General features: G+C 44.4%; 1 protein-coding gene across 2 annotated transcripts in view; it reads left to right on the forward strand.

Annotated features, from left to right (window-relative positions):
- The first annotated feature begins 1,023 nt into the window (after positions 1-1,023).
- The window catches only part of SLC7A10 (solute carrier family 7 member 10), a 41,293-nt gene continuing 14,772 nt past the window's right edge, over positions 1,024-27,544 (forward strand). For both annotated transcript variants that reach the window (XM_027701550.1, XM_027701551.1), the window contains exons 1-2: positions 1,024-1,231; positions 26,046-26,250. In XM_027701550.1, the coding sequence (XP_027557351.1) occupies positions 1,138-1,231; positions 26,046-26,250 (299 nt within the window). In that variant the 5' untranslated portion in view covers positions 1,024-1,137. The remainder of the gene's footprint in view (positions 1,232-26,045; positions 26,251-27,544) is intronic.

A 27,544-nucleotide genomic window follows, 5' to 3' on the forward strand; every position in this document is an offset into this window, starting at 1 on the left:
CATGGATTTTCTCAAATGACTCCCCCATTTTCAGGTAATACTTCTCATTCTAAAGTCAGAGATAATCAGACCGATGTCACCCCAGAAACTTCCCACCTTCCTTCCCTGAGATGTTCGTTCTCCCATTGACACCACCCCACCACAAACCCATTTCCATTGCCTCGTTGTTTGCCCCACACTCTGCCAGTTACCACTTAATCTTCTTATGAAAATTCTCTATCCTATGCGTTTTCAGAATGGGCCACCCACATGGGGCTCCTGTCTGAGCACAGAACCGCTCTCAGGAAAGTGTGCTTCTCATAAACAAATAACAAACCAGGGATTCCCATCAATAAGCCCTTGGCTGTTACAGCCTGGGGGAAGAGCCCAGGTTCCCAAACCACCTTTCTGATTTCATCTGAGAGCAGATGAATGAGACCTCATTCACCGACATTCCTGTGAAGGCAGTTTGTTCACAGAGCAAAGGATTTGCGAACAGACACAGATCACAGACCCGTCTGTGCTCCATCCCCTCTGTGAGGAGAGGAAACACTTATTATATCCTTGAGCTCCCCAGCAGATAACCAACCCCGGAGCCGTGGGACTCCCTCAGGTGCGAAGGAGCCGGTGCGGGCACGGGCTGGGGCTGGACCCGCTTCAGGGGCGGGAAGGAGGAGCGGAGAAATTAAACGTGAAACACACAGAAACCGACCAAGCTCGGGCACTTGGCTGGGACCGCGCTTGTTTGTACTGATGACAAGCAGCAAAACGTTTGTTCTTCACTTTATTATCGCACCGCCCCGACGAATAAAAGCGCCCCAGGAGGCGGCCGGCGCGGAGCCGGCGCTGTGAGGGGGAGCCCGGCGCGGCGCCGGGCGGGCTGGTGGCGGCGGTGCCCGGCACACGGAGCGCCCGGCACACCGAACGCCTGGCACACAGAGCGTCCGGCACACAGAGCGCCTGGCACACAGAGTGTCCGGCACACCAAGCGCCCGGCCCGGCTCCGCGGTGCCCCTCGGAAGAACACACGGCCCCGTGAGCCCCGGGCACTGCGGAGCCCCGCGTCCCCTCAGGGACCCCCGTGTGCCCTCAGGGACCCCCCGCCCGGCCCGCGGGGCGGCGCATGCGCGGCGGCGGGGCAGAGCAGCGCGGGCAGCGATGGCCGGCGGGGAGCAGCGCGGCGCGCCCGGCGCGGGGCGGGTGGCGCTCAAGAAGGAGATCGGGCTGGTGAGCGCCTGTGCCATCATCATCGGTAAGGGCCCGCTCCGCTCGGCCGGCGCGGGGGGCAGCGGCGCCGGTGTGCAGTGGCGCGGTGCGGTGCGGTGCGGTGCCGGGCAGGTGACAGGGCGCTGCCGGGCAGCGGCGAGCGGGGCTGCGGGACAGCGGGTCTCGCTGTCACACACGGTCCGGCTGGAGGTGCCCGGCAGAGCAGGAGCGACGGCCCCCTCCGCCCCAGAACGCGAAGTCGTGAGGTTGTTCTGGGGGCTTTTGCTGATGGCACGCGAGCTGTCGAGGCTCCTGCGGCGCTCGCTTCTAGGGCTGGGACAGGTGGATCGGTGTCCCTGCGGTCGGGGATGTGTTTCTCGCAGTGGCAGCGGGGGCTCTCGGGAGGCGCTCGCAGGGTGTCCCGGGACCCGCGGGGTGTGTGGCGCGGGTTGGCAGCGGTGCCATCGCTGGCGGGGCCGCCCCGCTCGGTGCCTTCTCCCGCATGCCCGGGTTGCGGTGCGGAGCCGCCGCTCCCGTCCCTGACCAGCACCGGGCCACCGGGGCGGGCTGTGCTCGGACCTCGCCCCGCTCCATCCCTGGGTGGGCTGGAGGAGCGGGGCAAACCTGGGGAAGAAGCGGTTTCCCAGGTGAGTACCAGCACCCAGGGAGCTCGAAACGCCGTGGGAAGACCCAGCGTTCACCTTCACCGAGAGCTGTTGGAAAGACTCGCAGTGACAGCTGGGTCAAGGCCCGTGGCAGCAGTGGGCACAACAGGAGCTGCTGCATCTGTGGGAATGCACTGTTCAGTGGCAGAGTTGGCTGGGCCACCCCTTTGTGTCTCTGTGATTGATGTCACCAAGCCTGAGGAAGAGGACTTTACTGCGGGCTTCCTGTAGATGACCACACTGTCCTACTGCAATTTTTTGCTACTAGTCTTGTGTCCCTTTTATGTCCAACTTAGGTGGATGGGGTCTTGCAAAAGAAAAAAAAAAAAGAAAAAGAGAAATTTCAATTCCATTGAACAGGATCTCTTGCATTGTGGGCAAGGCTGTTATATGAAAGGAAAATATTTCATGTGGTTCCCGTAGTGAAATACTAAAATCTGTACCTGCAGTTTGTGGGAAGGTGTGTTCTAAGTATACAGACATACCTTTACTTTGAATCCTGCAGCACATTTAAGGGGGAAAATCTGGTTTCTGGATCTCAGTGGAGCACAGATGACCTTGTGTAAGAGTGGGGCACTAGTGGGTATTCAGTGCAGCCCAGTGCTGCAAGTAAGGCACTTCCAGGGTTAGGCATTGCCTGAATTGCTGCTGGCTGTAGGGAAAATTTATGGCAGCTATGTCATTTATTAGGTATTAGATAATGGTATCTCAAGACTGCTACCCTGCTCTCCCAGATCCCTTTGCCGTCAGCCTTTCGTCAACCTGACTTATTTGCAACATCTTGCAAGCAGAATACATCTATGTAACACTTGTCCAAATTAAATCTTGTGAAACAGCCCCTCATTTAATCAAGGACATTTGAGCAGGAAAAAGTATTGACGTTTATGATAAAGTCTAGTACTCTCAAGTGGCTTAGGTATTAGAGAAGGTTACCTGCTCTGCCACATGAAGCCTAAAAATTCTTCTGCAAGTTCCCCCATATTTTTATAAAAGACATTTGAAACACAACCCTAGAATCCTATTTTTGAGTTTGATTTGTCCGTGTGCAGATGTGTGAAATTACATCAGGTATCACAAAGTCTTCAGTAACAAAATGATACACAGTTAGAGTATAGTATAGGTTTGTAGGTGTCACTACATAAAACATGACAGCCTCGAGTCAGAGGACACTGCAAGCCATTAGTGGTGTTTAAAAAGTGACATCTTATTTAAAACTCCTTCAGCAAAAATATAAACTAATTGATCCAAACTGGTATTAGGCAACCAGTCAACTCACAAATTTTCTGTATGATAAAATTCAACATTGGGGTAAGACTTATTTCCAAATGATTGAATATGGAGTGGGAAATGGGTGCAGTTGGTGTGTCATAGCCTTTGGAACTGATGACAGACCAGGACTTTTATGTCAGCCAACATATTGAATTTCCTGTTATGAGTGGGGGAGGGAAACAAGGGTTTAGACATCAAATTCTGACACGTCCCCCAGCAAAGTCATGTTGCTTGAGAACCTCAAGAAAAACAGAAATTGCCTTTAAAAAAAACCTCTTCTTGCTCTGCATGGAGCTAAAAGACAATTGTGCTTTCTTATTTTTCTTTAAATGTTCTTGCAGGTTACCTTTATTCAAACAGTGTATGAAAGTGCTGCAGATATAGAAAATGTAAGAGCGTATTGTGCATTTTCAAACAGAAGTTTGATGCTGTGATCTGCCAGCATTACACCAAATGTTGAGGTTTAGCAGACTGTTCTACAATTCTAATCAGCTGGAGGATGGATGGAGAGAATTATAATCTTCTAGTAATTAGGAAATAAGAGGAAACACTAGGGAGTATTTGGAAAATACTCTAAATATGAGCTTAAGTTATTTTGTTATTTATGTTGTGTTATTAATAAGCTGCTGGTTGCCTTCTATACACTAATTCTGCTTGTTTAAAAGAAAGCATTGTATGATTTGCAGTTGGAGGCAAGGAGTGCTGGGGAGCACTCAGAAAACAATGAAATTAAATGAAAGAGAAGGATTGGAGGTCACACCACGATAAACTGGCATATTTGAGAGTATTCCAATAATGTCAGGATCTCTGGATATTTCGTAGTCCATTAGTACCCCATCACAGTTGCAACCAAGGAAATAAAACCAACCTTTAGATGCAGGTACATCACTTCATCCAGGTTGAACATGACAGGCTAAGGAGGTGCTCAGCCTGCCCTGGGAACATGAGGCATGTACTGGTTCAGGAAACAGGGAGGGCAGATGCAGCCCTCATCCTGCCAGCTGCCCTGCAGCTCCCATACCCGGTGCTAATTCCCTGCAAAACAGGTGTTCCTTTCCAATCTTCTTGCCATGTTTTGAATTTTAGGACAATTTTCTTACTATGCTGTCTGAATATACTGACAAAACTCATCCTTTCAAATTTTTATCCTCTCTTTATAGAGGTTTGAAAGGCTTTGACATTAGATATACCAGTTCATCTAACAGAAGATATTCAGAAAAATTAGCATAACAAAGTACATCAAATTAGGGATATAATATGCCTGTCCTATATCCACCCCACGGAACAGTCTCCTGAGTTCTTCCAGCAGCCCAGCCTTCTCACAGCCTGTCTGTCCTTCATTACTTCATTATTTATGTTTTTAACTTGCATACAAACAAGCCTGATTAGAGAAGAAAGCTGTTTCCAGACTTTGTTTCACACTGAGGCAGAAGACACATCTTTGGAGTATTCTTATGTAAATGCAGGTACCAAATACAAAACCTGCTTGTTTTAACGCTAAAAAGAGACTGATAATGACTGCAGAACTGAACAGTGTTTAGTAGAAGTAACAAACCTTTCTGGCCACATCTCTGCCACAGAATTTTGGGAAGTGCCTGAGACTTGCTGTAGAAGCACCCAAACTGCTCTGTCTCAAACATGGTTATGTACAGTGAAAGCAAATCTCTCATGGGGCTCCAGACATTAATAATCTTCTAAAGTACTCAATTACACCACAAATCAAGCTTGCCAATACCCAGATGAAGTGATACAGCTTAAAAAGCAGTGACGTACGTGTTTTATTATCCACTAGATAATAACTAGATAATTGTTTGAAACCCAAACTAGATTTTATTTAGCAGACACAGAAATCAATGCTGTATTTAATTCAACAGTTATTTTATGTACATACACATAGCTGGCTTTCCCTATCATTGGTAGAGCTATATATGTAATTAAGATTATTGCATGTGTCTTTTCTATGAGCACAGGCATATGAGCTACAGCGAGAACCTCTCATCCAGTGCCTTCCTGATAGATTTGCCTCTGTAGATGGAAAGCTAAGTAAGAAGCTCCATGACTTGTCTACGTGTAGTTTCTATTGCATTCCATAGTTCTTTAGAAAACAACAAGAATTATAAACAGCAGCCTGATTAATATCTGATACCAGCCTGGTTCTTTTGGTCAGAATAACGAAATTCAGCATTCTTACATTAGAAATGTACATTTAATTGTATACACAAATTGTACATATAACACATGTAACAAGAGATGTTTGACTGTTCAATGCACACCAAGTAACTTTATATAAAACAGTTCAGCATCTCTTAAAACTTTTGTTTATGTGGCTTGTAAAACTGTATGAATGTAGCCAGAGGGTCATACTTGCATTATGATGAAATCTGTTGAATCCTCATGAATTATTTGGTGTCAGGCTATATAAGGCCTATTAGAAGACCTACAGATTGAGCCACAGTAAAATCTGTCAGCTAAAACTAAATACATCTCCTTATTTTGCTGAGCACAGGCAGTCAAGTTCTCTGCATCGGCTGACTTGGCATTGCTTAAAAAATGCTTGCAGTGCTCATTCTACTCACACAGGAGTTTGGTGTAAGATCCCTCATAAAGTGGTTCCTGATTCAAGTCCAATGACAGCATCAAAACTGTTCAGCTGACCAGTGAGCAATATGTGGGGTTACTGCTAGTCCCGAAAGTAACTTTCTGGAATTATCTATCCATATCACCCAGAAAACAGCACACACTTACTTTCTTCCATAGCTGACTGGTTTTATCTTTTGCCTGTTAATTCAGGGTTTAGACACTTGAAAATACGTGATCCAAGACAGATCAGTGAGAAATCAGATGAGTAAGTTTATTACTACAGACTTGCAATTGTCAGTTGTCCTTGTGCTTGTTCAGGTGTGATGCTCCTCCACAGGGGAGAAAAGGAGGAATCATTCCCCCTGTTGGCTCTGTTCCAAGAGAATCAGAACTTTGACCCCTCCTGAGGATAGGGAACATCCCAGCAGCGTGTCTGGGGAAGCATCAGCAGGTGGCTGTGAATCCCCTTCAATCAGCCACCCTATGGATGCTCTCAGCAGAGTGCACACAAGCTGAAAACCTCCTTACATCAGACATGCTTACATAGAACACCTGCTTCTGCATGTACAGGGGAATTAGCATTTGCAGAAATATCACTTCTAAGGACAGCACTTCAATGTGATTTTTCCTCCTTGTCATTAGCAGAAAACTATTTACCAGCCTTCTTGTGTGTCAGTTTGCTCTCTCATTACCACTATGTGCCCTCCCATTCTAACATGCCCTAAATCCCACAGTCTGTATAGGCAGAAACCCAGTACAGGTTTCGTTTTCTGTAAGTTTTGGTACTATTCTAAAGAAAGTGTTAAATGAATCAGAGCAATTCAGCTGTGGGGGTTATTCCATTACTCAATGATGCAGAAATTCCTCAGGCTTAAACATCACCAGCATATTCCTCTCCACCTGTCTTGCTAGCTAAACTTTGGGGAAGGAGAACACATGGAAGTGGGAATAGCCTTTGTAATCCTTTTTCATAACATACAAGAACTGAAGTGGAAATGGGTAGGTATTAACTCCTGCTGCTTGGGGAATCCTCTCTGATCATGTTCCATGTGCCACCAGTGCTTTAGACTGGGGTTTGGTCATTGAATCAACAGGCATCCATCAGATCCATCTGTTTATCAAATCATTAGGAGATCATTCCTAGTCAGACACAGTGGACTTCACTGGAGTAGTACCTGAGTTAAAGGGCTGCAGCAGAAAGAAAGATGTAGGAAAAAGACAACAAAAAACTCACCCACAGCTCTGGGTGGTTTCTTCTGCTTTCTGTGATCCTGCCTGGGATCATAGAAAACAGTGGTGTTGCAGCAAGAATTTTCTCCCTCTCTGAATCCATGTGAGAGCATTTCACTTTTATAGCTAGCTGAAGTTTCAGGACACACTTTTGTTCACTGACTTGTGAGAGTAATACAGATTACACTTCAATATTTCTCTCTCAAAAGAAAGTGTTTCTAGAAAGAGCAAGCCTTCCTTATCTCTGTTACACACCTTGCTAACTAATCTTTTTGAGCATCCAGTTCCACATGGCACCTGCTGACATAACACACAACATATTTATAAATGCACAACTGATTTTTTTTTCAGGGTGATAGTTCAGGATCTATCCGTGGACTGTAGAGAAATGCAATTCAATATCTTGTCCTCTTATAAATGCAAATTATGGTTTGGTAAGGTCAGCAGTCGATTTTTGTTTGAGATCAATGGCACATCTTCCTTACTAGTGAGAAACCACAGAGACACTTTTGAGGCACTTGTGAATTTTTTTTTTGATACTACTGAAAATTACATGTCCAGGCTCCGTGTGTACATGAAAGCTGAGAGGTGTCTGTAATTTGGTGTGATGACCAGTATGAAAAGGAGGCTGGTGATGCTGAGAAAGGTCAGACCCTGCATTTTGAAAGAGAGAAACCTAGAGATGCCCATCCAAAATGCAGGTTACATTTATGGCGTGATATTTTGGGGCCGATGCCATGTTCTCACGTTCTTCGAGACTGTTCCAACACACAGTTCTCCATCAGAATTGTTTGGGGTAGCCTTTCACCTGAGCTCAGGGAGCTGAAAACAAGCTACAGTTTTATTTGAGAGTAAAAACCATGGCAAAGCTCAAATTAAACTGTTAAAAATCCAAGGAGATTCTGCAGCCTCTGTGGGCTAGCAGTTTACCTCTGAGACTAAACTTACAGAGGAAGGCAAAAAGCAGCTGTAATTAGAAATTCCTGGCCGAAACAGAACAAAACAAACACCGCCACCCCCCAACAAAAACACAAAACAAAACCCAAAACAAAACAAAAACCAAACCAAACAAACAACAACAAAAAAAACAAAGAAAGAAAGAAAAAGAAAAAAGCCTTAAGGGTTTTTTTTGTGTTTTTACTGAGTATTTCTGGACAAAGTGAAGGGTTTTGTTTGTCCATGTGCCTCTCTGCTGCAGTCTGTGTCCAGGAGAATTCAGCGTGTGAAGTCCCACATGTACAATACAAAGAACAAGAGCCAAACAGCAGCAAAAAGACAAAGTAAAAAGTGTCAACATGAATGAATCCTTCTCGTATCATCTTCAGGAACAGCAGTTGGGCCTGATGAAAAATATTTTGGAAAAAAAAAATGTACTTTATTGTATCAATTCTGTTTCCAGGTCATTAACTATCGGGTATTCATTGACTGATGGTTTTGGTTTGGGTGGGTTCAGTTTGGGTGACTTTTGCTAGTTTTGGTTGGGTTTTTTTTCTCCTTCTTAACTTTCAAAAAAGTAGAAAATTCTGGTTGGGACACAGTGACTCTGATCACAAGGCTGAAGCAATGAGCTTTCTGCAATGGATATTGGTAGTTTAGATACCCTACAACAGAAACTCCTTCTTCCTTGATAGATATAAAAACGAAGGTAGCATCCTTTGGTAAGTGTCTTACTCCTGATCTGGCAGTACAGTGCCTGCTTTCAGCAGTGCCATAAATCTCCACTCGTGTTCCCTTTTCCTGTGCCCTGCAGCTCATTTCCTTCTAGCATAATGTAGCCTTTTCTGTTGAGAAAGTCTGTCCTGCTTTGGCAGGCTCACAACAGGCAGAAATGGTTTGCTGGAGGTTTAACTTTTTTGTGTTTGGAGCTTTTCGTGTGCCAAACTTTTCCTTTTGAGCCCCCGTTTTTTTGTTGGGCTGCGGGGGGAGTTTCTACTCGCTGCCACCCTTTTTTGTCATCTTGATTGCAGCATGATAAAATGAGAAGGCATTTGTCACTGCTGAAGTGCCCCAAATATAAAACATCCTAACAGTGTTTGTTTTTTTTCTGCTGGTCCTGAAAAACCCAGAAGTCTCCCAAGGAGTTCTTTAGCAGATGCTCCATGGCGAAGAGCAGGGAGCCAGCAATCCAGCATGGACTGAGCATCTCAGCATCCTAATTCCTTTTTCAATGCTCCTGTCCCTCTCTGTATAATGAGAGAGCATAGAGAATATCCAAGCCCCGTTCTCCTGCTGAGGAAAGCCATATATAGTGGTAAATACATGTATTCACATGCCAGCCTCCACAAAATCTCTTTCTGCAGTATTAGTTTATTCTCCTGATGTGTTCTTCTGGCACTGGCCTCTGCAATTCAGGGCTGAAAAGCAAAATTTGAAGAGTGGTTGTCTACAAATTGTTCCCATCTTCAGGAACTTGTAGGTTCTTCAGGAACTTGTAGATTCTGTTTTTCTGATTGCAAGGTAATGAAAGAACCAATCTGGTGTTAGGCTGAGCTGTTTAAATTCTTGTTTCTGGACATGGTTCATCATCCATTTCAGGCAATAGAGACAAATTCCACTGGATCTCAGAGCCAGAAAGGTGGAGAGGAATATGCTGATGATGTTTAAGCCTGAGGAATTTCTATATCATTGAGTAATGGAATAACCCCCACAGCTCAATTTCTTTGATTCATTTAACACTTCCTTTAGAACAGTACCAAAACTTACAGAAAACTAAAATCTTTCTGCATCTGAAAGTTAGGTTGAAATTTCTTATCTGATCCTGAAATACTGGTGTAATCACACTTGAAATATGGGGCTAGAAGATCAATACTGTAGAACATAGCATTAAAAATCAGTAAAACTCCAGGAATCAGGAAACTTCAGTTACTTCTAACTCCAAGAAATAGGTCAGTGATCTGGATGAGTGGCAGTTTTTCTGCTGTGAGAAACAATAGCTCTTTCATCAGTTACATGAAGCCGCTTAATCTAGATCAGGCCAAGCATCTTAATATAGTATAGCACAAGGAATTATGTGGGAACAATGTAAGGACCTTGTCTGCAATCACGAAAGCCAGGAGAAATCAAGTCAGGGAAGAGTCTCATTCTCTCCAATACGCTGGGTCAGAGAGCTAAAATCCACAATCTGTTGTGATCTGTGACAGGGAATGTCCCAAGGCTGCCCATCACAAACCCTCTGGTTCACCTGTAACACTGCTCAACTCGTGGGCTTGTTAATGATGCCACATTAGCTCTGGCTTAGATAATCACACAGGGATGAGCAGCCAGGCTAGAAAAAGTTGCTCTCTAATTACAGAGATGTGTCCAGACAGTGGAGCACAGAAGTTGAGGTCTGAATACTGAAAAGCCTTCTCTGGAGCACAAGCAGTTCTGTGAAAAGGCCATTGCACTTGTATGCATGTGCATGATGCTGTAAGCTACAGGTCTGACAAGATAAAGCATCCTTAGCTGGCTGGTCTCCTGTAATTCCTAAGCTAAGTGTCTTCCATCTGTTTGCAACCACCCTGAGAGAAGGAGAAAAAACTATTAACACATCATATGTGATGGGTTTTTAATAGTGTTGTGCCATGAGCTCACTCCTGCTCAGGCCCCACAAGGCAGGCTGATGAATCTAGAAGAGTGTTCCTTGCCTCCCTGCCCACCCATGCCTTGGAAAGGATCAATAGGTGCTTCTCCTTAGACGTGAAGATAATGACTGCCAAGGAATGAGGACTTACAGCTTTAACCTGCGTGCTTTTATATCATAAAAATTCATTCTGTTGCACAAAACGCCCAAGGGATCGTTTTTTCTTAGGGAGTTGCAAGGAATGGACAAAAAGAATAAAAATGAGGGGTTGAGTTCCTTCTCTGGATTACTTCAAAATTCTTTAGCAGCTCTCCTGAGAACTTAATAGAACAGGATTTGCTTGTTTGTTGTAGGGGAGGTCACCTCAGACTATATTTCATTTCCATTTCCCCATGACTTTTTTTTTTGTCTACCCAGATTTTGTCCTGTTTTGATAGCAGACTTATTCTTTGTTAGCTGGGGTCTCAAGCCTTGTTTTGTCACTAATTTAAACCAATGCAGACAGTTTTGATGTCCATGAAAGGTATATGAAGCCATATCAGAAATGTCATTCCAGGACTCCATGAACACAAAAGTTTCATCTATTCTGACACTCTTAAATGCAGTCTGAAAACTTGAAAAGCCATACATTTTGGAAATACACATAATCAACTCTTTTTACAAGTGTCTTGAAAATAGTAATAGCATTAGTTAGTACAAAAGAGCAGAGATTATCCAAGCTTGTTAAGCTTCCAAACACTGCACTTTGTCTGAAGTTAATTAAAAAATAGCTGAATCAATATTTCAAAAAATAAGGAAAAGAAGTATTTGATTCTGGTGGTGTCCTCACATGTGTAGCCTTCAGCTTGGAAGGGATTTCCATTTGTGTGATAGAATTAAAAAATTTGTAATTAAAAAAAAAAAGCTGACAAACTATTTTTTTTGTACTCCTGCTAGTAGATCTCATTGCAATAAAGCCATTTCTTATGGTAAACTCTGCCAGAAACCAGTAGGACACAATGTCTACATGTTTTTTTGGTTGTGGGCACAGCCAGTTCCCTAGCAACTCATTAAGATTTAAGCAGACTATTACAAAAGGTACCCAAATGCTGTACATACTATGATTGTGTGCAGAAGGAATAGCTCCCCTTAGTGTGAAAAATTACAGACCCTCTTCTTAACAGGTCCCAAGTCCCTCAAATCCTACTGAAGGCAACGAGACCAGAGGACTTCAGTGCCTCATAGGATCAGGCCTTAAATAAAGCAGTGAGGGAGGTACAAAGCACATTAATTGTTTGTTGCCCACATACCTGAGCAAGGCTGGCAGTCACACTGCAGTGAAGCTGGGTGTGAATGAGCCTTACTGTGTTCAGGTTGCACAGTGGTGAGCAATGGCAACAAGTGTAATCTGTTCTCATTAATTAAAGTTACAGGGGGCCAGTCCTGTACACTTATTTTACCACAAGTCTAAAATCAACACACTTGTCATCAACCAAACGCAGTCAGGAGACAGGAGCAGCATCCTGGTCTCCCTCTGCAGCAGGAAGGGATCATCCTTCTGTATTTCAGACAGGGAAAATGGCACCAATGGCAAAAGGAGCAAATTCACTTCCAGCCATCAACTGGCAGGACCTCCCTGAAGACAGGTCTGTGAACACACCATCTGTGGAAATGCACCATCTCCTGAAATCCCTGTGTTCTTCTTTGAGGCCTTCAAACATTGATATGGCACTGGAAGGGGCTGCCCAGGGAGGGGGGGGAGTCCCCGTCCCTGGAGGTGTTTAAGGACAGACTGGATGTGGCATCAGTGCCATGGGCTGGGTGACAGGTGGGGTTGGGTCACAGGTTGGACTGGATGATCTCAGAGGTCTTTTCCAGCCTGGTTGGTTCTGTGATTCTGAGACACTCTGAGGACCCCTTGGCTGAGATTTAGCTGCACAGAACTGAAAAAAACCCAAACCAATGACAAAACTTCTGAAAATTTATAAAAACCTGCTTCAAACAGAGGTCTGTTGCTTTAGGAGACTGGGAAAGAATAAAAACAAGACAAATCAAACATCTCCAATCTGTTGCAAAACTAGAACAGGAAGTGTATTATAACCAGGGTCCAGGGGTGTTCAGGTCTGTGTTAACATGTATTTTGTAGGATTAGCTAATTTAATTCCATGTTTCTGTGTACTCAAACCATCCTGTAAACAAGTTTTTCCATCCATGGGGAAGGAGTGACACTCTTTTGACAAATTATTTATACAACTGGTCAACTGCTGAGATAAACCCAATATATAAAGACATCAGTGGGCAACATGAAACCTGCTAATTCTGAAGATACTTATTTTCAAAAGATAGTTGTGATATTTGCAAACACAGGATTCATACACACAAAGGAATATAGTAATATTGCTACCTCTTGATATCATATTACAACAAGCCCCCAAATTCCCAGATCATAGATATTTAAGAGCTTCAAGAAAAGCTGCTATTTCTTTTGGAAATCCAGAAGATTCTAGTTCTCATCAGTAAAATTCTTTAAAAATAAATTAAATATTTAGAAATAAAGTCAATATAGAAGTCAGTGCCGGTTTCTGAATACGTGAGGACAGCAGCACAACATTGTAAGTACTGACTGTCAAAGTGTGGACTGAGCTGATAGGTATTTGTAAATCTCATTTCAGCTCAGGCTGAGCTAGTTACCGAAGTGCACCTGAAATGTAGTGCAAGCTTTAAATCAGAGATCATTGTGCAATAGTTGTACACACCCCAGGAAGCATAAATACCATTTTTTTTGCTTTTAAATTCCACCTCTGTTCATTGAGCATAGAGAAACATAAGCCTATTTTTATATTCTTTGCTAAAATTGAGATAAAATTGAGATGTAACGAGACTGTGCTGACAGAGGTAAAACTAACTACACAGGGTTTGCTAACACAGATTTACAACCAGAAGAACGTAAATTTGAGAGTTTGAGTTATTTCTGATCAAGGAAAACCTACAGGAACAGCAAACTTAGTGCTAAGGAGCTCATGTCTTGTTTACATCTGCATCCAAAACAAGGCTGAGTGAGATCCCAGGCAATGGCATTAGAGCTTATAGGGGATTCTGAATCAATCTTTCTTCTCAATAAGGTAACCTGAGCTAAAACACAACAGTTGGTGTTTATGGATGACTTGTTACTGCCATTTCATATTGCTTTGTTTAAAATACGTATTGCCAGGAATTTCAATTCAGGAGAACACTTTGCTGTGCAGGATAATATTGAAGAATAAGCTGTACCTTGAGAGTTTAATATACTTAAGTTCCCATTAAACCCCTTCAGAAGTTAAGGATCAAGCAATGCCTAGTTTAGACATGCTCTTCCTGATGGATCCCAAGGTTGCAGAAGCTACATAAGCACAGTCCAAAATCCACCAACTGGCCTGAGTCTGAGCACACTTTTGCAGGGCTCATCTTTGCTGGGTCAGAGCAGAAAGCATAAAACCCACTAATTTGACAGAAAATCAGAGGCAAGAGTGGGAATTAAGTTTTGCCTTGTTTGCACTTGAACAAATAAGTTCAGACTGTGTCTTTTCTCCAGACCTGCTCTTTCCTGTGATGCTGCCCCAGGAGTCCCCCCCCCATCCCTTGGCTGAGCACGTGTGGGTTCCTGGTAGCCAGAACTGAGGGTTGCAAGGGCATCAATACATGCAAACAAAGTTTTTCATTCACAAGGAGGAACATTGTTCACAGCAAAAAGCTGCAGGGATGCTGTGTGGGGTGAGCAGGGAGGTGTCACAGTGGCTGTGGAGCAGTGTGGGGGTCGGAGAGAGGGTTCCAGGCTGGTTTCTTCTGCTAGAGCCTAGAGTTGTCTAACCAAAAAAAGTCCTTCTGTGTGCTTGTGTTCTTGTGCTGTGTAACTCTTGCCACTGCATACCACCATTTTGTTTAACCTTTCTAATTAGGCAAATGATACTTCCATGAGGACTGATGGCTTTCAGGAATGGACAGGAAGTGGTTTTCCCACTGGGCAGCGGCGGCTGATAAATTTTCCAGACTGAGTAATCTGTTCACAGTCACAATGAGCAAGAAGAATAGAGTTACGGGGAGGAAAAAAGGGAAAATCCCCACAGTATTTTCCATGAAACAAATTATGTTCAAAGGTGGTGCCAGGGTCTCTGCCATTGGCATGAGTAGGGCTGAAGAGCCTGGGCTGCCAAATAGCTGTATCTGTCATACTGTCCTTGTCTGACCCACAGCCTGCCCAGCACAGCTGAACTCCTTGGCTGTTTTTAAAGCTGGGTTGGTGAGCTTTACAGCAGCATTTTGTAACTGCTTTTCTTCTTGGTAGATACTGAAAATCATTGCAGGTGTAGAGGGCACCGTGAGAGCCCTCCCAGAGATGCAGCTGTCACTTGTGGGATTTCTCAGCCAAGGGACAAGCATTAAATCAGCTGGTTGGGATGGCATCTGCCCCTTAAGCCACTACAGAGGGACCTATCTCCACTATCTCCACTATCAGTGGCTTTCCTTAAAATTAGGATTTATCTGGTAGTAATCACCCCCATGGTGTCCTAGAGAAGATCCCCCCATCCCCCACCCTGGATGCAGGGCAGAGCTTTACAAACTACCCATTTCTACATCAGGGGATTTAAGGACACATTTCTGCCATTTGCAGGTAAATTTCCAAGTCAGGATTTTGAGATCTGGAGAGCACAGAAACCAGATGTTGGACAGGTAGCAAGGGCCAATACAGCATAAAAAGCTGCACTGTTTATAGGGAACAATCAGTGTGCAGTGCTGCACTTTCTTACCAGGGCAATCCAGGCATTTTAGGAACATTACAGGGGAAACCCTCCACATCCCTCTCACAGCACCAAGGTAGGTTTGGCACTCATTTTCTCTTTGGAAATGAGTGGTAGCATTGAAGCATCTCTAACCCCACAAGAGTACTTTGCTTCGAGGGTCACTTTAGCTCCTTTATGTGCTGAAGTCCCACAGTCAGGGGGGTAATTTGAGCCCCTGTTCCCCACAGACAGGGATGCAGTGGGAACCACCAAGAGGGAGATCTCTGCACCTCTCTGTGGCACTCCCTCCTCTTCAGCTGGCAGCACTGCCCTGCCATAAACCCCGCTCCAGGTCCCTGATGTTGGGGAATAAGGCAGGAGAGGAAGGTGCAATTGAAGCTCAGTAAAAGTAGCTGGTTGTAACCCCCTCCTGGACACAGCCCTACAGCTGCCCAGGCTGCTTTCAGTGCAGCAGTGTGGGAGCTCACTTTGAGCACATCCCAAGGAAAATGTCACTCTGTCCCCAGGAGAGGCTTTGCCCGACATTTCTGCCTTATCGTTGCAGCACACAGAGGCAAGGCACAGCAGGCTGAGGTTTGCTCTCCGTGGTAATGAAATGCAGCCCACATATCCCAACACTGGCAAGAGAAGAGGAGAACAAGTCAGAAGTTAAGGAAGTAGAGAAATCAGACCGAGTACAAGAGTCAGAACAGAGGAGCAGGAAATAAAGCAGTGGACTGTGTGCCTGAAAAGAGCAGACAGAGCCTGCAGCCTGTGAAAGGATTAGCAGAATAAAAGGGAGTTCTCAATTTAGAACAACAACAAAAATCCTATCATACAGGCTTTAACTTCTCCTTTGATATAAACACATTGTAACAGCGTTACTCAAATAAAACTGAATAAAACCGCGCACTAGCAGGCATCTGTCGTCTTTATTATTTCTCACACTCCTGAGAGGCCTGGTTCTGGCACCTCCTGGCCATTTATCTGCCTTAGTGCAGATCTGTCCTCTGCACACATCATCCAAATATTTAGTCTCCAGCAGGTGGGGACCAGCACTGGCTGACGGGGACAAGGTGTCTCCTTCCAGGTGCTCAATTAGGCCCTGCAATTTTGGGCACACAGATTTGTAAATTAACCTGTCACACCCAATGAATGCCCACATACATACTCAGGAGAGCACGATGCTTGTAAGCCAGAGAACGGGATCAGACTTTCCAGTGCTGGTTTTGGTTAAGAGAACATTTGTATTTGACTCCAAGTGCTATACTGAGAATATCCCCACATCATATCTTTTGCAGTGAGGTCTTTCTTTACAGTACAAATGTGCCCTTCCTACAATTACAGTCCTCTGAATGCTGTTGAAGCAGCAGATTATTTTGTGACCACCGTGTTACCAAGACAGAGGCTTGATGAAGTTTCTCTTGGTTAACCTGCTTCTGCAGAAGAAAAGCAACTGACAAATTATCGCTCGTTTTACAAATAGAAGATGCCTTTTAGAAAAGTAGGAATTTTAAACCACCATGTTTTTGTGGTTTGAAGCTGTTGGGTACCTTGGCAGAGATTAGGCTACTGATGGGCTGAGCATGGTCAGCCTCCTGTGGCAAGCAGCAGGCTTCAGCCGAACAGCAAAGCACTGCAGTCCCATAAATGCATCTTGCAGGATTTGAGTGCTGCTTTCCTCCGAGGCTGCTGGTGGAAAGGATTCCAAACTAACCATGGTCACTAAGCAGTTTATACACCTTAAGCCAGAGCCAAATGTGCAGCTTACTGCTTTTAAACAACCATTCAAATGGCCCCAGACACATTAAGGGTCTCAGGAAGACTGAGGTTAACACGAGTTTGCCTTGAATGCTCTTCTCTAGGTTGTGAATTTTTCATCTGATTGCAACACAGCTCCTTACACTCCCCCAAAATCACAACAAGGCAGCTGGTGTGTCCCAGTTGTATCCACTTGCTAGTTCTGTTCACCAGTGATCTTTGCCATTAAATCAGTCTTATATTTCCTTAAAATAACAAAGATGAGCAAGCAGAGGTTATTTATTCCCTCTCTGGGGGAGGATACACAACATCACCCTGCGGGCTGGTTGGTCACTGGGCAGAACAGCAAACCAAAAACTTGTTGGCCCACTAACATTCCCTAAAATTCAGGGTGAGGATGAGATTCCATCCTCGCTGCAGCTGCAGGTAACAGGCACTTCCGGCCCCTTTCCCGACCGATGGGCCAGGTGGCCTTTTCTCTGCTCTGAGTGCCCCCGGCAGTGCCCGGCAGGGGGCCCTGCTGAGGGTGCTGCGGCTCCTTTTAATAGAGATGGATTCATTTTTAATATATATATATTGAAATTATTTCAAAATATATGGATATTTAAATGATTCACAGATCTCCCCAGTACCCTATGTGATAGCAATATCTAACCTAATACTGAAACACACTGTTACACCCTCTGTAAGACCATGCCAGGTATTATTAGTAAAACCATGCCTGAAATATTTATTTTCATTTACTTGGTTTTCCATTCTTCCTTGTTTCTGTTCTTCACCTTCATTGCTATAACCTTAGTTCTTCCAGTCCGCCTGTATTGTAGTGCTCAAAATGCAAATATCTTCTTTGTACACCTACCATAAAAAGAAAACTGAAAAAAATTTTTCAGTATTTTAAGCAGCCTGATTTTTAAAGTCTTTAAAGTTGGGTGCAGTGTAATCAGATTATAAGTTCTTAACCCAGTAAAATCCAGTTGGAATGCTGGAATAGCAGTTTACAATGGCTGGTCATGTTCTTACTTGCTAGGAATTTTAACATAAATATTTGAACTGAAGTCAGGTTTTAAGATAATTTAATTTTGTTAAATACTAAGCGCTGCAGACATTAATTATCACTGTTATTTTTATAGCCATTTTTAAGGGTTGGTTGGGGGGGTTTTTTCAACCATATTGGCAGAGCAGCCATAATTCATTTTCTACTGGTACAAGACTTACATTTGTTACATGCATATGAAGTTAAATGGCTGTTATTTTAATGCCGAGTTTTATAGATCCTTTGTAGATCCTTTATTAATAATAGAGTTTTCTGAATGCTATTTAAAAGCAAAGAAATCCAAGAAATTGCTTGAAATGACTTAAACACTGCCACATAGCCTAAATTCATGCTGGACTGGAGGTTAAGCAAACACACTTGAAGTGTTTGCCAGGTTTAATCCTGCGGAGTCCCCGCAGGTAATTTCTCAGGCCTGACTGCTTTGTTGATTCAGAATTTCGTTTACTCTTTGTGTTTTAATTGGGGAGGGGCACTTATAATCTCTTGTATTAGGTGTTAATGAGCTGGAGAGGAGCCTGAGCAGCACCTTGTGCCGGTCCATGTGGGAATGTCAGAGCTGGAGGTCAGCCAGGGCAGGGAGCAGCCAGTTTATTCCCTGTGGATAAACAGAGCCACTGGGACTGGCTGTGCTGCCACAACATTTCCGGTCAGCACCAAAATTATGAGCTGCACATTTTATCCCTTGCCTGGTTTTGTGGATGTGTCATGCCCTGGGTTCACAAACGGGCAGTGACAGTCAAAACCAGCCACTAATGTCCTCAACTGGGAATGCTTAACTCCAATTAGCTCCCAGGGCAATTAGTACTGGAGGCTGCTTAATTTAGCAGTTTTCTGCTCAATAAATATATAAATAAATATATCCACGGTGAGTTACATCGTTGCCATTATTGACATAGTCCACCTCGTATTTAATTTGGATTTAAACAGTTTGCAAAGCACGATTCCTTTTGGCTAAGATTTTTTTTGTTGTTGCCAAACAGGATTCTCAATTCTTTACAGTACTTCCTACTCAAATAAGATTTATTTATTTATAATTCCCAAGGAGGATGCAAAGCTTCAGCATTTGTTTATAAGAGAGCTGTTTTAAGCAATGACACAGACTGTCATCCTGTTGGCCTGAAAAATGACTCTGCCTAGATGTGGGAGACCTGAGAGGATGGGCAGACTTTTGATTATTATTCCATTCACAACCATCAGTGAAAATTCAGTATCTGCTGTTGAGGATACGATGTACCAATGTATCAAAAGAGAGCCGTACCTGAAACCAGGTTGGTCTCAAACATTTAATTTAAAAGGAAAATAAAAAAAAAATCAAATTTTCTGTAGCTTCATTAAAAAAGTGACAAGTAATGTCTCACATTGCCCACATTGGCCCTGAGGAAGGAGGCTGGACTTGGTAGTCAAACAAGTCTCAGACCATCTGTTACAGCTGTGGCAACGAAACCCCCGCTGCACAACTGGGGATGTGATCTTGGATGACACTGTGATTGACTACTGTGTTACTGCTCTCATCCAATAAATGTGGGAGGCACCTCCCCAGCAATGCTGAAGGAAGCAGGACATTCCCTCTGCCTGCCTTTGGACATCCCATATCCCTACCTCGAGCTGTGCAGTGCCATCTCCTGAGGACAACAAACACACTCCATGAAAGCAGTAATCTGGCAGGATTCATGTTCATGAACCACACATAGTTTTTTTAGGAATTTTTCCTGCTCTAACCCTTCACTGAACAACTACTCACAAAGTGACTTACCTCACTGCAGCCAAAAAAGGCACAGAATTTCTTTGTTGTTAACATTTCACTTTGTAGGGTGAAGAGCTACGTAGGTAAATTTCTGGGGTGTGTTACAGACCCATTCGGAATTTCAGATGTACAACAGACCTTTAATGAAATGCACACACAACAAAAGGCACGAGTGATTTCTTTCTTTGCTGACCACACTGGAAATTGCTTGGTTTTATCCATACATACAGTCAGTAAGGCCATTCTTAAAGAAGTGATGGATACATTCAACAGGCTGCAAGATCCTTTATTTTTACAGTCTCTGTTGATTGTATGCTGGAGATAAGGAAGAGATGCCCCAAGGGCTTTGCATGCTAAGTGAATACTGGGTTAATACCAATATTACCAGGTCCCTTTATTTTCTCACAAGCACAGTCATATTTACTGTTCTCCTTCAAAGTGCAGTTCTCGAAGTGTTTTGATGAGAATTCAGCTTTTGTTAAAAGACGAGTTTCAGTTCTCAGAGTTACACTGAGAAACACCAAAACCTGACCCCAAATGCACTCTCACAGTTCAAAAGCAAACTGAAAGCACTGGGTTTTCCAGTAAGCCCCAAGTCCCAATATTCAGGTCAGTGCCATGGTTCCCAAATGGTTTAGCTCTACATGAGGTGCTGACCTCGGGGCAGATCTGCATGTTGTGTGTGTGGGACACCCAGCCCAGGGCTGGGTCACAGAACATCCTAAACATAATTAGATAAAGGGCTGGAGGTTTGAAAGGACGGGGGATTTGGCATTCCCTTCAGCCCAAAACAGGTGTGAGACCCACTTGCATTAAGTCAGAGGTGGAGCATGGCTTACAGGAGAGACTGAGCTCACTTCACCCCCAGGTCAGTGCCATGTTACAGCAGCTGGTTTGGGTCTGTCCAACCTCCCGGGCACCACCAGGCTCGTGGGGTCACAGCCACATACGGAGTGGAGCTGGGCAAAGATGTGCTCAGTATTAAAAACTATTTAAAAGCATAAATTCCTATATGATAGGATCTTTTCCTTTATTACCCATGCTGTTGCCTCCCTGTAGTTGGTGCAAAATGCACTCCTCCCCATACAAAGCACAGTATTTGTCATCTTTTGTTTGTAGGTGTTTGTTGCCTTTTTTCCTCCTTTTCACAATAGCACGGAATAAGTGGTATAACAACACCATGAGAACTTCAGCTTTTGTTTAAAAATTCTGTTCCTAACCCTTATGAGTCATTTTAGAAAGTTGTCTAAATCTGAAGTCTAAATTTACAAAACACAGAAGGCAAGTAAAATAGCCTGAAGTATATCACTTCTGAGATCTTACCCAGTGTCATGTTTTGTTTGGGGTTGTTGTGGTTTTTTTTGAACAATGTTGAGAGCTCTTTTCACATCCTAGAAAAATAGGAAAGGGGGAAGGGGGAATTAAAAAAAAAAAAAAGAAATGTCAGTGTTTTCACCTCTGCAGTCAAGTAACACATCCAGCAGGGATGTGCAGCTGAGCAAGAGCACTCTGGGGTCTTAGTGAATGTGTGCAAGCAGCAGATCACCCAAGGTCTTGCTGGCTCTGCCAGTCCTGCCAGGGTCATCTTTTCACCCCAGTGAGCAGCTCCTGAGCAATTTTATGGGCCAGTTTCTCTAAGTTAAAATCAAAACTGCTTTTCTCTAACATCAGGCAGACATAGCTGCAAGGTTTACCTTTGTCCTTGCCCCCAAAACAAGCCATTCTCATCGTGGATAAGAAAATAAATTTAACATTAAAAAAAAAATCCCACCCAAAGAATTTAATTTGTCAAGTTCAAGGCTCTTAAATACCTCTTGAAAACTCTCAACTGATTAGAGCAGGAAGAGGGTTTTGTTCCAGTGGTCAATATTTTTGCAGGATGTCTTTTCAAGGCTCTTTGGTGCTATACAACACAGTTGTTGAGGACAGCTTCTGTCCTGCAAAAAACTGATTTATTTTTTTTTAAAGCTAGGAATATGACAGGACTGAGAAAGTGATTGGGGTTTTTTAGTGGTAGTAGAAACATTTTCACATGCCAAGGGAGCAGGGTTGGGCCAGCAGACAGACAAATCTGCATTCATCATCCCACTCTCCCCACCTTGACACACTGCACCTGCCCTGTTTCATGTGACTCCATCTCTCCCCATGTTTCATTTTTGGCTATATAGTTCTAGACAGCTTGTTCTTTATTCTATTTGTAAGATATGCCCATGACATGGACACATGAAATTCAAGCATTAGTTTCCTTTTGGTTCAAAGAGGTAGTTTTGCAGCAGAAAACTCTAGTAGAGGCCATGAAGGAGCAGAGAAAGTGGCTGTTTTACAAGAGCTAATTAAGTTTTTTCCCTATCTTCACACCTTAGAAATAAAAAAACGTATGCAGTGAGTGTCAGGAGTACCAGCACTAGTAAAGCTGAAAGAATCATCCCTGACCCAGCACAGCAATGACAGTTTCCTTGAACTGCCCAGCGAATTTCTGTCTCACCCCAGAGCTGCTCACCAAATTCCCTCCAGTTCCTGCTGACCAAGAGTTGCTTTGAAATATCTACGTGCATGTGAAACATCTGCCTTGCTGCTGAGCCTTCTGGCCTGAGGATGTCAGCTCAGGAGTGTGAGACCTCCTGAGAGCTGCTGCTCATCAGGCAGGTCATGACATCTCATTTTCTGCAGCGTTCCAGCATCTCCACCATATCTATTTTTAAACATGCCCTACGCCAAGTGAAGGGAAGGTACTTTTTTAGGCACATTTATCACGTTCATGGCAGGTTTCCATAAGAACATTTTGTTGTCGGAAGGGGTGTAGCACTTCCACTCCCCTGATACGGTTTTTGCACATGTTGCAAGAGCAAAGTCGTAGGAAATCCACAATGAATTTGGAAGATAACTTTGCCTTATCACTTATCCATTCATGGAAGACATTAGATTGTTTTAAATATGCCTGGTTACTTAATTTACAACAAAAATCCTATGAATGTTTGTATGAAAGAACGATCCAGAATGCTGTCTAGTCCTTGCCCTGCTCCTTCAGATAGATGTACCCAGAAATATTCTCCCTAAACAAAAGAAGTTCTGCTGTTTCCAGCTCAGACAGACTTACAGATGAGGAGGACTGCTTTGGCAGTCTTGACATAAGAAGAGGCCATCACTCCAAGCAGTTTGGGTTTGAGTAAGAGCCCCACTGCTGATGCCCCTCACTGCCCATCACCCATCTGGGCAGGGATGAGCCGTGCCCCTTCTTGGAGGCAGAAACTGGAAGCACAGAGATATTCAGGCCTTTGACAATGCCAAGTGCAAGCACTTAAAAAACACACCAGCAACCACCTGCCTGTGCATTTAGACTGCACTGTGGCACCCCCGTGCCAGGTGACTGCTGCCACCTCATCTCACCAGGACTTGCTCTCCCTTCCCTGGGTCCATCACAGCATGGCCTGATCACACTGCTCCCCAGGGAGCTGCTGATGCTCAGCTCCCCATTTCCCCACCCTTCCCAGCCCAGGGCAGGTCTGCCTGTCACAGAGAGCCATCAGCTCACCCCACAGTGGAGCTCAGGGGTCACACAGCACAGGTCTGCAGGGACACCACCTGGGATTTCCTGTCCCTTGCCAGTCTGAGGGATGCTGTGCTGTGTTTGGATTGTATCCTTCCTCCACGTCCTGACACAACAAAAAGGGGGTGGAAGCTCACACTGAGAGCCTGCTGAAGGATGGGCAATGGCATCTGCTCCCTGCTGCCAAAACCAGCAGCAAAGCTGAACTAAGGTGAAAGAAAACCCTGAGCAGGAGGAGACGGCACGAGAGGAGCCAGGGGACTCATTTAGGGGTTATTCTGTCTTTGGGCAATTCCCGTTTGTTCAGTACTGGGGTTACCAGAAGGGAATATTGTCCCATCCCAAAGAGGCAGTGGAAAGCTACAGATCTATTTTGGTAAAAAGCACTATGTGTGAACTCCACGTGTGTGAACTTCAGCATGCTCTCCAAAACACCACTGGCTCCTCCCAAAAGCACAGTGTTTCCGTGTACATTGGTTTTTGAAAGATAAAGACACACAGATATGTATGCTGGCAGGTAGCATATGTACATTTTTAAGAGTCTTTTATATCTTAAGCCCTTTCTCCATATGCATGAGTCCCACTGTTACAAGTACAGCACACAGCAGCACCAAAGACTGTCAAGACAGTTTTTAAACTCCCAAGGCAGGTGTTTCTTTTTCAGCTTAAACTCAAGATTTGTTACAGTTCTTGAACAGGGCATAAGCCATCTTCCAGAAAAACTTGTTTGTTTAAATATATTGCAATGCTTCAGCCAGCAGCAGAAACCATGACCAAAAAGCCCCATAAATTCTATTAAATAGAAAGTATAATAAAGTATTAAATATGCTTTAGCAATATATTGACTCCTCATCTATCTCCTTGAAAGATTTCACCACTCCACTCCAGCTTGTGGAGCTTCCCAGTAGGGAAGACCCAGAACAAATCCATCAGTGCAATGAAAAATACTGTGAACTCATCTGCACCAAACCCCATTCCTTCAGCACAAGCTGCTGAGATTGATGCTGTACCAGTGCTTAGGGCTCCCTGTGCTACTTCAGCTGAGGAATAGCTACATTTAATCTTACTGTTACTCTAGTATGGTCTAGTTTTGTTAAATCTACATACCTCATGAGATTTTTTATTTTTTTTTAATGTATAGAAAGTGCTTCTGTGCCTATCCCAGCTGCACCAGGAAGGTCTCTGTCTCTCCCAGGGACTCACTCCCTCCATAGCTAAAGATCTCAATGCTGACAGGGTTTTCCAGAGTTCAACCCTTGATCTCCTTTAAGCCATGAATTTCTGGCTTCTCCTTACCTGTGCATCATGGGCATCAAAAAAAAAAAAAGCAGCCCATGCACACAAAACAGGAATTCCTTACAAATATTGTCTGTATATTTGCAGACTTATTGTCTTGGGTTCAGCTGCTCTCCAGAGGCCAGGAAGCAGCCACCTATGCCATCAGAGCTGTTTATTTTCTACCTTAATTCCATTCCAAAGCAGAGATGGGGTGTCTGCAAACACACAGCTGTGTACAGGCACAGCCAGGGCACACCCGCTGCATGAGCTGCACTTCCAGCACCTGCTTTAAAGAAGCACAAGAACAAAATTGAAGCCAAACACAGCAAAATTTGGGATAAGGGGGTGTCTCCAGGGAGTTCTCATTTGCAGATGAAAAGCATTTATAAAGCAAAGGGGAGGAAGAGAGCATAAATCTGATGACATGCAGGTTCAAAGATTGCAGAGAGGCTGGTTTAGGTGACAATACCTCATTAACAACTACACAATATTTTATTTTTGTGACTGCACTGATAAGAAATGCTTTTAAAGTCAAGTTTATAAGTGAGGATTTTAATACCAACTCATAAAAGAGGAAAGCCTGCCAGAGAGTCCTACAGCAGCAGGGTCTTCACATCCTTTGGGAACAGTGCTCTTTAGATATTGCTTAAAAAAGTCTCAAACCTGACAAAAAACCATCTCCTTCAATGGAGGTCTGACCTCAGTCTCCTCCAGACTGAACAAACCAAGTGCCCTCAGCCCTGGCCCCACATGGAAAAAGAGCACCTGTGGTATCCAGCACTCCTTTCCTGCTCCCAGCACTGTCTCAGCTCCCATTGTCTCAATTTGCCATATTGTCCAGTGTTTCAGTCACCCCACATTATCCCTTTAAAATCTGTGGCTGGTGACTAAGCAGCACAGGTACTGCAGGTACAAAATGTTAATGGATTTCTACTATTTCAGACCTCGAGGTGACTTTTTCAAGCACACTCTTAAATCTGTCCTGGTGGCAAGTGCACCTTTTGGCCCCATCATTATAGATGATGCTACCTTTTTCTTTTGATCTCCCAACCTCCCTGAAAATGGGCCTTAACTTGTTCAGATTCCTCTTAAAAGGGGATGAAAAATCTTCACTACAAAGTCAGTTCTAACTCCTTTTGATAAAACACCTGGCCATGGCAGGTGAGAGCAGACAGCTGAGTGAGTTCATGCCACAAAACTCAGGGATCCTCCCCTGAGTCTCACCGTGCTTCAGCAGAGCTGAGCACACACTTTCCATCCTTGATTGCTGATAAATGGCAACACTTTTGCCAGGGTGTAATCAGATAAAGTGCAATCATGCAAAATCTGAAACCGAGTGGGGGCTGTGGGCTTGTCTGCCTTTTTTAAAATAAATGAAAAAAACCCCAAAAGTTTGTTTCTTTTACTTCACTGCAAACCTGTTGTCCTTTGCAGGTAATATCATTGGTTCTGGGATCTTTATTTCCCCCAAAGGAGTCCTGGAGCACGCCGGCTCGGTGGGGCTGGCCCTGGTGATCTGGGTGCTTGGTGGAGGCGTGGCTGCCCTGGGCTCACTCTGCTACGCTGAACTGGGAGTCACCATCCCCAAATCGGGAGGGGATTACTCCTACGTCACAGAGATTTTTGGTGGGTTAGCTGGGTAAGTACCCCGTCTCTATAAACTCATTCTGAAACGTGTTCATGGCGTGTGTTTGTCGTGGAAAAGCCGTCTGACCTGGAAGAGAAGACATTTGTCAATAAAAACGCTTTTTGTAAAATCAATCTTTCTGTTCTCATTAGAAACACCAAATTGCCCCCACACGGACATCCCAGTGGCACTTCCCAAGGGAAGGTGATGGACCCTTTTACTTCCCTCACTGACTCAATGAAGTCCGTGGCAGACAAGAGCGGTGCTGTGTCCCGGTGACATTCCAGTTGGGAATGAGCAGTGCCTTCTATTGAGGAGCTTCACCCACCAGGGAGGCTGGGCTGGAGCTCCTTGCCATGAATAAAGCAAAGCTGCTTCACTTTATGCAGCTGTTCAAAACAACCAAGAGCTGTAAATACAGAGAGGTGGGAATGCTAATCCAGGGAATGATTTCTCTTTAGAAACACCACTAGTGGAGTAGCGTGGCTGAGATAGGGAGGGACAAGTGAGAAGAGGTCATCTTTTATATTTGAGTGTATACTTTTTTGTGTATTCAACAAGATAAATTAAGCTGTCAGCCTGTACTCACAGCTCACTAGAGAAGCACCAAAATGCTCTGACCAGCTCTCTCATCAGCAAGTGGAGAGGCCACACCACATGCTGGTGGTTTAGTTATGAAAACTAAGCAGCATAACTGAAAACTAGAGAAAGGTGAAGGGGCAGGAAAAAATAAAGAGTATTCCTTCTTATCTGAGACGGAAAACAAGCTCCTAACAGTTGAGCTGGCTGCTGAGCAAGGGCAAATCAGAACAGCCTGTCACCCTGTCCCACAGGAGGCTGTCCCTGTCACCCTGTCCCCCTTGCTGGCTGTGCCCAGTGCCCATGTGGCAGCAGGCTGAGGCACAAGCATCCCAGCCAGCATCCCAGCCAGCTGGGTGAGCACAGAGTTCTGGTGCTTGTCAGACTCCAGCCACTGCCTGGTGCTGGTTCTCATGGAACCAGCATTTCTTCACTGGTGGAATTGCTCCTCTGAACTCTGTCCTGCTGTCCTGACATCACAGAACAGATTGAGGTGACAACATTGCCTTGGTTAACCAAATCCCTACTCATCTTCACCAAGGCTTGTTCCCTCACAGGGGCAGGAGCTGCACAGTAAAGCCCCTGCTCCCCCAGGACACTGCAGCAGGCAGGCAGCAGCTGTCCCATTGCCTGCTCCCAGGAACAGGGTCTGCAGGGAAGGACCAGGAAAACAAAGGAGCACAGAACCTCACAAACAGTCACAAGTGATGGAACATCACTGTGGAGG

Source organism: Neopelma chrysocephalum, unplaced genomic scaffold, assembly GCF_003984885.1.
Source record: "Neopelma chrysocephalum unplaced genomic scaffold, ASM398488v2 Primary Assembly neopelma1_159, whole genome shotgun sequence".
NCBI lineage: Eukaryota > Metazoa > Chordata > Aves > Passeriformes > Pipridae > Neopelma > Neopelma chrysocephalum.